At 47.0% G+C, this 15,299-nt stretch overlaps 1 protein-coding gene across 2 annotated transcripts; it reads left to right on the forward strand.

The window, feature by feature from the left end:
- The first annotated feature begins 2,485 nt into the window (after window positions 1-2,485).
- CATIP (ciliogenesis associated TTC17 interacting protein) lies at window positions 2,486-8,737 on the forward strand. Of its 2 annotated transcripts, XM_031452154.2 has the most exons (10): window positions 2,486-3,146; window positions 3,318-3,410; window positions 3,778-3,978; window positions 4,289-4,344; window positions 5,168-5,254; window positions 5,447-5,614; window positions 6,708-6,832; window positions 7,660-7,736; window positions 8,059-8,147; window positions 8,351-8,737. In XM_031452154.2, exons 1-10 carry the CDS (start codon window positions 3,122-3,124, stop codon window positions 8,600-8,602), a joined length of 1,173 nt encoding a protein of 390 aa, XP_031308014.1. In that variant the 5' UTR covers window positions 2,486-3,121; the 3' UTR covers window positions 8,603-8,737. The 2 variants fall into 2 exon arrangements, with proteins under 2 accessions (XP_031308014.1, XP_031308013.1); XM_031452153.2 differs by having other exon boundaries at window positions 2,486-3,410.
- The last annotated feature ends 6,562 nt before the right edge of the window (window positions 8,738-15,299 follow it).

Consider the following 15,299-nt stretch of genomic DNA (forward strand, 5'->3'; position numbering starts at 1 on the left):
TGAGAAGCTAACCCTGGGGGTCAGGCTTGGGCCGAAGGCAGGACAGGGTAGTAGAAAGAGACATGACTTGCAGTTGCACTGGTCTGGATTTGAATATAGGTTCTATCTGTAATTGACCGCGGTTAACACCTCACCAGGGACTCATATCACCGAGCTTCCTTCTGGAGTGGCCGGGAGACATAAATGAGATGCACAATGGTGTTCGGTGACCAGCAGCCTTCCTTTCCTCTTACTGTTATTAATAAACTCAGGGCTGGCCTGTGAGGGACAGTAGGGCAAGGTGAATGAGAACATGGACTTACGCCAGCCCAACTGGGTCGGAGTCCACAATCTCCATTTATTAATTGGGTGACCCTGGGCAAGTCACTGAACCTTTCTGTGCCTCCATTTCTCGTCTGTCCACTGGAGATGATGCTAACACCACCTCAGAAGCTGACCGTGAGGATTAAATGAGATACTACCCGCAGAGTTTGGCACATAGGGTGCCCTCTCTGCGGGAACTGTTGTCGTTCAGTAGATGCCGACCCCAGCTGCTGGGAGGGCACAGGCTATCCATGTCCCAGGCTCAGAGAGGCCAATCTGCCCAATACAGCCACACAGCTAGTATGTCAACCGCTCCAGAGCATCCTTCCACCGGCCTATCAGGCTCTAAAGGGGGACAGTAACGAGGGTCCTTCACAGATCTCTTTCAGACAGTTAAAAAAAATTGACAACAAACTGGATGTTGATCCTTCTGTGATCCACTTTGCCAAATTGCTTTCTCCCCTAAGCAGCTAGCAGGAAACAGCCAGCACCAAGCGGGAAGAAATCTGGGGGCAGTGAGAAACTTGAGAACATGGGCTCCCAGGAGGCAGGAGCCTGTGAGGGCAGGCAGGTGAGGATCCCGTGCAGCTGATGGAGGGACCTGACAGAGGAGAGGTGAGGGGCAGAGTGGGGGTAACAGGAGAAGAGCTCTAAAATGTAGAGGACCCCTCCCAGAACAGCTGGGATCGGGGCGGGGGGGACCATGCGGGCATCCCTTAAAGAGCATCTAAAAAGGAGCAATTTTGCTTCTTTTTTTTTTTTAACCTTCTCCAAGTCAAAATGATTTTGTCAAACTTTAAATAATTCACATATGAAGGCAATAGGATTTGCTTTTTTAAACATTTTATTTTAATTGTCTATTTTTTATTAACAACTTTATTGAGATATAGTTTACATTACATAAAATTCACTCTTTTGAAGTATACAGTTTTAAAGTGAGTTTTAGTATATACACAGGTTTGCAACCATCCCTGCAATCTAATTTTAGAATATTTTCAGCACCCCCAAAAGAAACCCCATGCCCGTTTGATGTCACTCCCTGCTTCCACACCCCACACTACCCCCACACCAAGTAACCACTGATCTCCTTTTTGCCACTATAGATTTGCCTATTCTGGACATTTAATCATATAAATGGAATCATACAACGTATGGTCTTTTATGACTGGCTTCTTTCACTCAAGGTGTTTTCAAGGTTCAGCCATATCGCATCAGGCATCAGTGCTTTGTTCCTTTTTAAGGCTGACTAATATTTTTATATATATATACACACATACACTACATTTTGTTTATCCATTTGCCAGTTGATGAACAGTTGTGTTGTTTCCACTTTTTGACTATTATGAATAATGATGCTATGAACATCTGTGCATAAATTTTTGTGTGAACAGATGTTTTCAATCCCCTTGGGTATATACCCACGAGTGAAATTGCTGAGTCATATAGTAACTCCAAGTTTAACATTTTGAGGAACTAACAAACTACTTCCCAAAGCAGTTTTCAGTTTCTTAATGCCACTAACTGGGGCTCACGTGCAGAACAAGGCTTATTCAAAATTCACTTTGGCTTTTCAAAATTCACATTCACCATTTTGATAATGTTCATTCTTCCAATCCAAGAGCACAAGATATCTTTCCATTTCTTTGTATCATCTTCAGTTTCCTTCATCTGTGTTTTACAGTTTTCAGAGTATAGGCAACCTCCTTGGTTAGGGTTATTTCTAGGTATTTTGTTGCTTTTGATGCAATGGAAATGTTTATGCCAGTTTTAAAATTCTGGTTTTTGAAGTGCAAAAAAAAGCAAATGAAGGGCCACAAATGGCAAAATATCCTTCTTTTTGTGAGCTGTATTCTGTTGCATATATATGCTATGTCTTCTTTATCCATTCATCTATTGGTGTGCACTTAGGATGCTTCCGTGTCTTGGCAATTGTGAGTGGTGCTGCTTAATAGCAGGGTGTTTGTATCTTTTTTAATGAATGTTTTTGTCTTTCTCAGGTATGTGCTCAGGAGCGGAATAGCTGGGCCATGTAGTGGTTCTGTTTTGGGGTTTTTGAGTAGCCTCCATATTGTTTTCCATGGTGGCTGTACCGATTTACATTCCCACCTACAGTGTATTTGAGCCATATCATAATTCAATTTTCAAGTCTTTTTTCTCTAATCACTACCCATGTTACGTTACCACTTGCTTGGATCCAATGCATCATCTATTTGCTGCTTCATTTTCCTTTGAATTCTCTCTGACTCTGGAACGAAACTGCCTTGGGTTGTGTCCTGGCTCTGCCAGTTGTTAGCTGTGTGACCGTGAGAAGACATTGAACCTCTCAGTGCCTCAGTTTTCTTAGCCATAAAGTTGAGGGGGAAAAAAGCTCCTGGTCACAGGTTTAGTCTGAAGATTAGAGCTAACATATGTGAAGCTCTTTGGAACAGTGCCTGGCAGAGGGTAAGTGTAGTTTAAGGGTCTGCTGTGATTGTCATTACTGGCAGTATCACTGTTACGTGTTAGGACCACGATATGTAGGCCATTCACATGGCATCTAATTGGATTCAATGCGTGAAAGGTGGTGTCAGACTCAGGGCCACATCTTCTAAGGTCATTCTAATGACCCATGACATCCCCCTGCCTCTTAAGAATGTCAAGTGCTCACTCTGCTGGACAATATCTCAGGCTTGGGCTGAGCCCCAGAAGCCACAGTTCCTACCATTTCCTCCAAGGTCTGGGTGTTCAGTGAAGTAGGTTGCTGGCCCTTTAAGAGGCGGTAGCTAGCTCCCAGTTGCCATGGAGACAGCTGGATACAGACCGGGTAGCAGCAAGCAGCATGTCCTCCAAAGTTCAGTCCAAAGGTGGGAAGAGGGCTGAGGTGTGGGGAGTGGGGGGTGCGCTGGAAAGAGGAGGTGATCTTCTCCCTCACAATCCACCCAGGGGTGGCCCTGAAGGATTCTGCTCTTGGGACGCCTGCCCCACCTTGTCCTTCTCCCCAGGGTCCACCATCTCAGCCTTTTCTTTCTCCATAGGCTCCAAAGCCAAAGGCCACCAGCCCTCAGCCCAAGAGAGTCTGGCACCCCCAGAGGCCAATGCTGAAGCCATCCACTTCCTCAACTCCCTCCGTGAGCCTGGGCAGTGGAGGCGGAGCGGGTGGGCACCAGTGTGGACGAGAGGGAAGAAAGAAGGCCCAGACCTAGCCCTCGTCTCTCTCAGCCTTGATTCTCCTGAGACTCAGAAAGGGCATGAGGTCTATTTGTTGATATTCTTCAAGGGAAGACCCCAGGGACACGGTGGGGATTAGTGGGCGGCAAGGGGGTCTTCACCTACTGGCGGCTGTAGAGGCCAGTGGAGGGGAGGCAGGGCTGCCTGGGAGACGTGGAGTGAAGAGGGGCTGGGTGGACGCTCTGGAGGCACTGGTAACCAGGAGGGCAGAGAGTTGAGGTCTAAAAGCTGAGACTTTAACTGTCCCCATTGGACCCTCACCCCCAGGGCAGGAGGAGCTGCTGATGCTGTTCTTCTCGGAGGCTCTGGTCATGGTCTCGGACACAGGGCAGCCTCAGGGAGAACTGACCATCGAGGTGCAGATGGGGAAACACAAGGACAAATTTGGCGTCATGTCACGCTGCCTCTTTGTGCATGCCTTTAGCCGAGGCTTCATGGACAACATACTCTGTGGAAACTCCCTTCTGGGTAGAGTTTCTGCTGCCTGACACCCTCCACCCTCATCCTTCCCCACTGCCCTCCCCCCACCCCCGACACTCCCAGGACTTTCACTCAGGACCAACCCTTTGACCTCACCTTGGGACTAGAATGAAGCAAAGAAAGTGCATGGGACATGGGGGTGACTGGGGGGTTAATCACAGCCTCAAGGTAAAAGCACTGCTTAGTTTACCCTGTGGCCACCCTACACCTGAGTCCCCCAGCCTGGGCCACCACCCTCCCTTCCTGCAATCTCCAGCCCTATCTCCTGTGACAGCAGCATTCACCTCCCTCCTCCCAGGCTACCTGTCATGGAAACTGGAGCCCATGGAACAACATAATCAGGAGTTCATCAAGGTACCTCCTAGGGTCCCCAGCCTTGATCTCAATCCAGGGTGAGACCCTGGGGATGAGAGACAAAGAGGGGGCTCAGAGGAATGTCATCCCCAACTCATCCCAGTTCCCCTGCAACCACACACAACCTGGGAATCAATCTGTCCAGGGTCCTGGAGGTCAGCAGTGGGTTGCTTCTGATAACCCTTTCCTGATAACACAACTCCTGGGTCCATCCCACCCTGGTTCTCCTCCAGCCCGAGTGCCCTGTGTCTCCCTGGAGGCCATGTGGATAGGCCTCACCCAGAGCCTGGCCTTTCCCAATGGCCACCAGCTTACCTCCAAATTCTCCTGCTCTGTGCCCCCAACACCCAGTCCCAACCACTTCACTAACTTCTGGAATGTGTGACCCATTTGACTTCTGAAATGAAACCACTTGTGCTTTATAATCTTCCCACAGATACTGTGCCCATCTTTTATTTTTATTTATTGGGGTTTTTTTTAGAGGGGGAGGTCATTAGATTTATTATTACTATTATTATTTTAACTGGAGGAATGGGGGATTGAACCCAGGGCCTCATGCATGCTAAGCACGCACTCTACCACTTAGCTATACCCACCCCCATTTTAAAATCTGTATTCTGAAGTGCCTTTGCTTTTTAACTTTATGTTGTACTGTAATATGACTTCTATTCTTGAACTGTGCCATATATGGAAGGTTTTCTATCCAAATCTCCCCTCAGTTTTCTCATATGTCAAGGAGAATGGACAAGGTGACCTCTGGGAGATCTTGTCTGTGTACAGTCCAGTGAGTCCCTGATTCTCCCCTCCATGCTCTGGCCCTTAGTTCCCCATCCTCCCCATGGAACGGAAGATGAGTTTGCTGAAGCACGATGATCAGCTGGCCATGACCAGAATTGTCAAGGAGGGCGAGGTAAGGATGAGAGCCAGGTGGGAGGCATAATCTACATCATCTTTGGAACCAGGCACAGAGGACAGATTGGGTCCAGCTAGGAGCCTGGACTGGGGACCATATGGACTAGACCATATGCTCACCGCCTGGCTTGTTCAAGCTCCCCACCCAGTTCCTGGCTCGAGGCCCCTGACTCAGATTTGTCCTGAACAGGAAGTGAAGACTGAAGTGACTTCTTTCCCCTGGCACTCAATTGCGGGCTTCGTCTCCGAGGCTGCCAACCTGGTGTTGCTGAGGGTGATGGCCTCGCGGCAGACGGTGCCCAGCAATGCCCGTTTCCTGGCCTTGGACACAGAGGGCAAACTCTGCTATTCCACTTATGTAAGCGGCCTCCCGGGGTTGGGGGCTTGGCCTGGGGCAAACTAGAAGGGGCATGGAGGATGCTGAGGTGGGAGAAAAGACAGCTGTGGAGGAAGAGAGGGTGGGGATAAAACCAGGGCATGGAGGTGAGACTTCCAATGGCAGGAGAAAGCAAGACTGCATCTGTTAGAGAGAAGTTCAAGTGTGAGGCAGGTAGAATGAGTGAGAGGGACCAAAAAGTGGGAGCCGTGGAAGAAAGCTATGCTTTTTGCACAGAAGTCAGTCCAGGAAAAATAAACCTAGTGGGGGCTACTCTTAAAGACACCTTCTTTAACATCAGGAAATACAACATCTCCAACTGCACTTAAATATTATTTCATTATGTCTCAACCCTGAAGGGCGCTCTTTTTTTCTTTTCTTTTGGCTGAGATTTCATCATCAACATACTTAGGACATCCTGCAATATGTGATCTTGAAGCTATGCCTCTGAACACACACGTTGGGTGCTGATTTGACCAATTTTGTAAACTACATTCTAGTCTTTTCTAGACTAGACTAGACAAATAAAAAACAGCAATGTGTTTGACACAAATAGGCACATGCCATTTCCCCCCCACTTACTTTGAAACATGAGTCTTATGTTAGCAATTTTCTCCCTATGGCTGTGGTCATAACAAGGGCTTGAGTTTTAATTACAACAGGGCAGCCTGCGTGGGCTTGAGGAAGCCACAAATTTCTGTCTAGTTCCTCTTCAGAGCTTCACTACCTCTCTTCCCCGCAAATAGCCCAGCTCCCACCCCTCCACGACACACTCACACCTAATTGGTCATCCCTGTTAGAGAATCTGCCAGCTGGAAGCACTTGGTCATCCAGGTAGCAAGGGGAGGGGCTGGAGCAGCAGGGTGGATCTGGCTCTTTATAAGGGGATCCCAACTTAACTTGAGGGTGCAACTCAAATCTCGGATGCCTGAGGGTCTGGACAGCCAAGGGTTGAATATCAATAGTGAACAAGCAATGAAGCTGCAAGATGGAGAAGAGGGCCAGGGTGAGGTGTCGGGGGAGACCCTGGTGGGCCTCCACCTCACCTCCCTCCTTCCATTTTGGTTGCTGCCAGCAAGCCCTAGGCTCCCAGACGATCCAGGTGGGCCATCAGCAGGTGGAAGTGTTCATTGTGGAGCAGACTGTACACTCGGAGAAGGGCATCCCCATGTCCTGCCAGTTCTACCTGCTCTCTGATGGGTGAGCTACTGATGGTGGGGCCAAGGGGGCAGTATTGAGCACAAGCACAGGACCTCAACCACTCGGTGGGGATGCGGCAAAGGGAGAATCCTGTTTCTGGGGACATCACCCAGGAGAGTTGCTGTTGAGATCTGAGTCTCCCTGCTTTATCCACATCATTCACCCTTTCTTTACATATTGTCATTTTTCTGATCCTGACAATGCCTCACAAACCTCACCAAAGAGCCCTGAATGGCTGGGGCAGCCAATGCCGACTCCACAGGCCCTAAGGCATAGGTAAAGCAGCTGCCACAGGTGTGGGTGTGATACTGAAAAACACCAAGGTTTGAACAACTCAGCACTCAATAAAATCAACGTTCTGGGGGAAGCATCCTGGCATACTGCCAAGCTGTCACCAGTAAAGTGCAGGCATCAAATCCTAAGAAAATTCAGGGAGAAGCATTTGTTTCTTGAAATTTCCAAAGAAGTATTGACAGAGCCACTATACTGGAAAAAACAGTAATCAGAACATCATTGGCATTCTTTATTTCATAATTTAGCTTGTTGTTTCTATTTTGATTATATCACACAGCAGGAGGCTCATGATTTTTTTAGTGCTTACACCCCTAAAGGTCTCAGTCTAACCCTGGTACACAGGCACACACCTTAAAGAACCCAGTTTGAAAAGCAGGAGCCATTATCTGGGGATCTAGAAATGAACAGGATCCTGGAACTCAAAGACAAGTTGGGGGGCGGGGGAGATAGCAATAAAGGGAGGGCCCCGGGACATCCTTCAGGATGTAGGCTGGTCTAGGAGGACTCACACCTTCTTTGTTGTTGCACTCCAGGCACCTGGCCAAGAGGATCCAGGTGGGCTCCCCAGGTTGCTGCATGGTCACTAAGGTGCCCATCTTGAGGGAAGAGGGTGAGTGAAGCTTCTGGCTAGTGGGACAGTGAACAGAGGGTGGGGAAACCTGGAGCCTTCTTGGGTGCAGGGGCTGGATTGAGTGTGCCATGAGTGGGATGGGAGCTAGAAATCAGATGGTGAAACTTTGCTTTCCAGCCCTTGTCCCCAAGGCAATTGGGCGAGGATCATTTTGCTGGGAACCCCTTCCAGCAACTCGGCCCTTGTGGACAGAACCCTGGGGTTTTACCTGAGCCTGCAATTTGGGTGCCCTTGGGCATCCCTCTATATCAAAGGACAGTTCTGGGGTGGTAATACACAGCCTTCCTCCCTCCCCACCCAGATGATATTGAGCCGCGCCCAGTATTTGAGAAGAAGCCCCTGTTGTGGGAGGAGGACATGGAGCTCTACTCAAGGTTCACGGACCGGAAGGTGAGGAGGTGCTGCAGCCAGCCTGAGGTCCGCATCCTCCCCATCCCCATGCCCTGGGCATAAATTCCACCCTTAATGATTTCCTTTTCTGCCTGGCTGAAACGCACACCCCCGAGTGTTCCTAAGCCCTCGATGAAGCTAAGTAGGGGAGACTCCTGGGATGCAGGAATCCCGGGTCTGGCTCAGGCTTGGTCCCCCGCCAGGAGGAGCTCCGCCTCAGCCACAGCAGCTATCTGCGGCTCCATCCCGAGGCCCAGGCGCTCATCTCCGACTTCCTGCTCTTCCTGCTGCTGCGCCAGCCGGCCGACGTGGTCACCTTCGCCGCCGAATACTTCGGCCCCTTCGCGAAGCGACACCCGCCAACCCCGGCCTTGCGCTCCTCCAATCGACCCAGCCCCTTCCGCGCGCTGGACCTGGAGTGCATCGATGGCGAGGAGGACCAGGCAGGGAGCTAGGCGGGCGGGGGCCCCGTAGGCGGTAGAGGCTGGGCTCGGACTCCGGCGGGACACACCCGGGAGGCCCGCTTTCAGCCCTGCGGTTTCTATGGGAATAAATCCGGGGCCTCCCCGCGGCTCTGCTGTCTGCCGGAACCTTCCTTGGCCAGCATCTCGCGTCTTAGGCTAAAAATAGGAACCGTAAACTCGGTTTATCCAGCGATTTAATGCCTTTCTTCCTAGATGTCGTTATGATCAATATCCCTATTTTTACAGTTAAGAAAATAGAGGCACAAAAACTTTAAGTAACTGAGTTAGCAAGTGGGAAGCAGGATTCAAACTGGACTTTGGATTCCCCAAACCCACACTTTTAGTCACTAGGTTAGCCGGAATGGAGGGGCGGGGCTTCTTGGCACTCAGAATCATTATGAATTCCACGGAGCTTAACTGTCCACTCCCCTGCCTAAGAGAAAGAGCAGATGATGTGGGGAGGGGCTGATGAGGAAGGGATCTGATTCACCACTGGCCTTGCTCATCTCCTCCGAAGCTTTCCAACCACGGCGCCCCCCTCTTTCCCTCCTCCAGCTCTCACACTCCACCTGTTTCCTCCTGGTTCCCAAGGACACAAGGAACCCCCAAACTGCATGATGGGGAAGCCCCTTACTGGCTCCCTAAGAAAAAGGATGAGTAGGTGATCATCACTTCCTTTAGGATCCTTGCTTGTTGTCAGTTCTGGCCCAGAACTGTTTCTGCTTAATACTGATTACAGTTCAGTAACAAATATTAAGGCAAGCTCCCCTGAGGCAGCTGGTAATGGGCATGCAGGCTCCACCCCTCCATCTGTCCATTCCTTGGACCTGCTAGTTGAGGGACTCCAGAGAAGCTTTGCACTCTAATGGAGTGGGCCAATATGTACAAGGCTTTACTGATGGAAATATTCTCTATCTGCAGTATCCAATATAGCAGCCACTAGTCACATGTGGCCACTGAGCACTAGAAATGTGGTTAATGTGACTGAAGAACTGAAATTCTACTTGAATCTTAATTAATTTCAATTTAAATAGCCATATGTGGCTAGTGGCTACCAGAATGGACCACAACAGCTCTAGAAGATAAGTTCTTTTCATTCAGTCAGGCAATCAGCTCAACAAATATTGGTCTCCTTCCATGTGCCAGGGCTATTCTAAGCACTGGGAGATCAGCAGGGACAAGACCAAGTCCCTGTCTTCATGGTATTTGCAGGTAGCATGGGGAGATAGACAATAAACACAAAAGATAATTTCTCATGTGAAATTTCAGACATTTCTGAAAACAATGAGGGCCAAGTCATTGATAGAAAGTGGCTCAGGGTTGGAGGGTCGAGTGTGGAGAGGTCAGGGAGGGCCTGTCTTGTGTCTCAGCTGAGTTGGGATCTGAATGATAAGGAGTCAGACCTGTGAAGAGCTGCGGGAAAAGCATTTTAGGCAGAGGATACAGCAAGTGCAAAGGCTCTGAACAAGGCACATTGGGGACTGAAAGTCAGTGAGACTCCTGTGAGGAGGGGGGAGGAGAAGCTGGCAATGAGGGTGCTCAGCCACGGTGAGGAAAGGAGGGCTGGGTCTTGGAGGGCTTCCTAGGCCCTGGCAAGTTCTCTTCATCCATGGAGAATGGAAACTGACTCAGCCCAATGCACCCAGAATGTTCCTATAAAGATTGTGAGAGCCCCATCCAGTCCCAGACACTCTGCAGCAGTCAGGAAAGACGGGAAGGGCAGTACCATCCAACCCATAGGCAGCCTTCCGTGGCTGAGCACTCTTGAATCAGGTGACTTGGGAAAAGTAAGTCTGCCACTTCCTTACCTGCTCTGTGACATTTATTTCAAAATTAGGTTTTTTAAAATGATTTTTAAATTTATTTATTTAGGCAGGAGAAGGTAATTAGTTTTGTTTTTAGAGGAGGTATTGGGGATTAAAGCCAGGACCTCATGCATGCTAAACATGCACTTTACTGCCTGAGCTACACCCTCCCCCCAAAACTAGTTTGTTTTTAGATCATATCATTTGTCCCCAGAGCTTTGATGACCCTCTTCTTACTCCATAATACTAAGATATATATGTCTCAGAACAAAATAAAAACAGACATGGAGCACTTCTGAATTGCCAGGCACTGGACTAGGATGTGGGGATGCTGTGTGAGCATCAGAGCCAGGCCCCACCTACACGGCACACGGTCAGACTAGAAGGGAAGAGACATCAGTCAAGGGTCCCATGGATGAATGTGTAAATGTAGACCATGGAAAGTGCTAAGAAGGAAACATATACCTGCAACATTAGGTTGTTTAATGTAGCCTTGACCTACTGTGAGAGCCAGGGAGGCAGAGGAAAAGGAATAGTAATAAGAGCAAAACCTATACAGCACTTACTAATGCTAATCCCTCTACACATGATAATTCATGTGATTCTCACAACACCCCTATGAGGTAGGTTCTGTTACTATACCCATTTTACAGATGAAGGAAAAGTTAAAGCCAAGGACATATAACTGGTTAGTGGCAGAACCAGGATTTAGATCTGGGGAGTCTGGCTCGGGTCCCTATGGGGATCCACTCTGATAAACAGATCAGATGCACATCTCTGGAGATAGGTCCCAGAACAGAAAAGAGGCACCTTCCTGCTTTAGATAACAGAGTAGGCTTGGCTGTATCCTGTCTTTCCCCTTCCCCAGGCACCCAGACACTCCCTGGATCCCTAATGCATTGTCACTGACAGCAGATTCACTGCTGTGAGGTGCCCAGGTAGATGAGGACGGCATTGTGCTGAGGGAGCACACAGCCTGGCCCTGGAGAAATCAAGGGAGGCTTCCTGGAAGGGGTCACACCACAGCTGAATCCTGAATGACAAGAGGCTCTTTGCCAGGCAGAGGATGTGGAGGATGTTTGGAGAGGAAGCAGCATGTGCAAAGGCCTGGAGACGAGAGGGAGGGAACATGGAATGTCTGAGCCCCTGCAAGGGGTTCAGAATGAGACTGTGAAGGGTCTGGGACCCCAACTAAAGTGTTGCCCGCTATCTGGGAGACTGAGAGACCTTGGAATGTGGGTTAGGCAAATACCTGAATGCCAGCCTGTTTCTGAGTTTTTTCTTTCCCTCAGAAACCATGAGAGCAGATAAACTAAAAGCAGTGTTATAGATTGACGGAGTCCTACAAAAAGAATTTTACATTTTGACATTTGACAGCAAAAAACAAAAACAAAAACAAAACAATAAAACAGGGCTGGTAATGCCCTTGGAAGGTGCAGATATGACCTTCTGAATCTCTGTCGTATTTATGAATTTGACTACATTATGTACCTCATGTAAGTGGAATCACACCATAGTGGTCCTTTGGCATCTGGCTTATTTCATTTAGCATAATGTTTTCAAGGTTCATCCATATTATAGCATGTATCAGGATTTCATTCCTTTTTAAAGGCTGAATAATATTCCATTGCATGGCTATAACAAATTTTGTTTATTCATCTGTTGATGGACGTTTGGGTTGTTTCCACCTTTTGGTTATTGTGAAAAATGTTACTCAGAACATGAGTGTACAAGTATCTGTTTGAATCTCTGCTTTCAATAAACCAGAATAGTAATATTGACACAGTCCACTGATCTTTTTCAGATTTCCCCCATTTTACTTATACTCACATGTGTGTGTATTAAGTTCTGTATAGTATATTGTAAATGTGTATGTTTGTGTATTCTCCACCAAGGTCAGGGTACTGAATAGTTTCAACACCACAAGGATCTTTCAAGTTACTTTTTCAGAATCACACACACCTCTCTCTCTACCTCCGACCTCACCCATCTCTACTAACTGCAACCACTAATCTAACCTTCATTTCCAAAATTCTGCCATTGCAAAAATGTTATACAATGGAACAGTACAATATGTAACCTTTTCAGGTTGACTTTTTTTATTTAGCATGATTACCTGGAGATTTATCCAAGTTACTGTATGTTATTAGTTTGTTCCTTTCACTGCTGAGTAGTAATCGGTGGTTTGTATTGCAGTGAGTTTAACCGTTCTCCTGTTGAAGGACATCGCTGAATCTAGATTTTGACTATTACAAATAAAGCTGTTATAAACACTTATATACAGGGTTTTGTGTGAACATAAGTTTTAATTTCTCTGGGATAAATGTACACTATACTATACATATATATATGGTGTGAGTACCATAGTATATTCTATGGTATGGATATACCATACTTTGGTTAACCATTCATCTGTTGAAGGACAGTATGGGTTGTTTCCGGTTTGGGCTATTATGAATAAAGCCGCTATAAAAGTTTGTGTACACATTTTTGTGTGAACATAAATCATCATTTCTCTGGGGAAAAATGCATACGAAGTGCCTAGAATGAATCATATAGTAGTTGCATTTTAATTTTTAAAGAAATTTCCAAACTGTCTCCAGAGTGTCTGTACCATTTTACTTTCTCACCAGCAACATATGAGGGATCTAGCTCCCCTACATCCCCACCAACATTTGGCATTGTGACTATTTTTTATTTTAGCAGTTCTGATAGGGGTGCAATGATATCTCATTATGATTTAATTTGCCTGTCCCTAATGTTTAATAATGCTGAACATCTTTTCATATGTTTGTCTGCCATCTGTACATCCTGTCTGGTGAAATGAGTGTTTGTGATTTTTGCCCATTTCTCATTGGATTGTTTGGTTTTTCACTCAAGTTTTAACAGATTTTCTTACTTCTAGGTACTGGTCTTTGGTCAGATGTATTGTTTGCAAATATTTTCTCTGAGTCTTTAGTTTGTCTTTTCATCTTCTTAACAGGGTCCTTCACAGTGCATAAGTTTTTAATTTTGATGAGGTCCAATTTATCAGTTTTTCCCTTTATAAATCATGCTTTTGGTATCAAGTCTAACAAGTCTTTGTCTGGTCCTAGATTCTGAAGATTTTCTCCCATTTTTTTTCTAAAAGTTTTTGAGTTTTATATTTACATTTAAGACTGTGATCCATCTTGAGGGAATTGAGTTTCATGAAATTTCACCCTACACATGCAGGGTTTACTATTCAGCAGCAGCTCCAGATCCAAGGGGATCACTAGGCAGATTTCTGGAACTCTGGTTCATGTAGACACTCTGCCCAGAACCCTTGACACATTCTTTCAAACTCAGAGACACATACTTGTCTGTAAGTTAGAGGCTATGTAGGGTATCGATCAGTCATTAATCAATTACACTCACCAAGTTTCTATCTATAGGTAAGGCCCCACAAAAGATGCAAAGAAGAAGGCATCTGTTTTAGTCAGAGTTCTCCAGAGAAACAGAACCAATAGGAAATACAGATGGATGGATAGATAAACAGATAGATTATAAGGAATTGGCTCATGCCATATAGGGTCTGAGAAGTCTCAAGAATTGCTAGCTGGAGACCCAGGACAGCCAATAGTATATATAATTCCAGTCCGAGTCTGAAGGCCTGAGACCCAGGAGGGCCAACAGTTGTAAGTTCTAGTCCAAGCCAAGTCTGAAGACAGGAGATGAAAAATGTCCCAGTTCAAAGGCAGCAGAGAGGGAGAGAGAATTCTCCCTTACTCAGCCTTTTGCTCTCTTTAGGTCTTCAGTTGGTTGGATGAGGCCCATCGACATCAGGAAGGGAAATCTACTTTCCTCAGTCTACCATTTCTTTTTTCTTTTTTTCTTAATGGAGGTACTAAGGATTGAACCCAGGACCTCATGCATGCTAAGCATGCACTCTACCACTAAGTTTTGCCCACCCCTCCACTGGTCTACTGATTCAAATGTTAATCTCCTCCAAAAACACCCTCACAGACACACCCAGAATGTTTGACCAAATAACTGGGCACCCCATGGTTGATGCAAAAACTTTAACCATCACATCCTGCCCCAGCCCTACCCTCCAGTCATCCCCACATGAGTCCAAGTTAATGACTGCGAATATGTGCAAACTCTAGAGGTCAGGGATGACGCGGGTACCTTGAGCAATAGGATTGCACACTGATGCTGCTCTCTCCTCTCTGACCCACCATTCACCCCTCTTCCCACATCCCTACCTCTCCAATCTCTCCATCTTCCCCTATTCATGGGGAGCCAGGAAACTGGCTGCTCCCTCCAAGCTTTGGCTAAAGGTTTTGACTCAGTGTGGGGATACATCATATCCCAGATCAGGTCTAGGTGTGAGAAACTGCCCCTGTTTTCTCTGGGTCCTGAGGTTGCAGACTTTGGAGTTGGAAACCGCATGACAGTTAAGGTTTTGAATATTCTTGGCAGAAAATAAAAGCTCCAGGATAGAGGATGTGAGTGGGCATGGCAGTGAGAAAACTCTGAGGAGGTAAGTGGGGGAGTACAGGAGCTGGCAAGGAGAAGAAACTGGGAGCTAGAAGGGTCTTGTCCAACACTTATGCAGATGTTAGAGACTGGTAACCCTCAAGTAGAATTCAGCCCATAGAAATGTCTGTTTAGATTATACAATATTTTCAAAAAAAATTGAGACTAGTATTCAAAAAGCATATGTTGCATAAAATTCCAAATTTTTCAGCATCCTTGACAAGTCAGGTCACACGGTGACAGGGGGCCCACATTCCCACATGACAATTGCCTGGAACTCTGTAAGCACAATCCTCTTTAGACAGAGTATAGGACCTTTGTTTTGCTACAGTCTCCACCATTCCCTATTACCACCGCGCCCCCCCACCCCCGACCCTGAGGCT

This window comes from Camelus dromedarius, chromosome 4 (genome assembly GCF_036321535.1).
Source record: "Camelus dromedarius isolate mCamDro1 chromosome 4, mCamDro1.pat, whole genome shotgun sequence".
In the NCBI taxonomy this organism is placed as follows: domain Eukaryota; kingdom Metazoa; phylum Chordata; class Mammalia; order Artiodactyla; family Camelidae; genus Camelus; species Camelus dromedarius.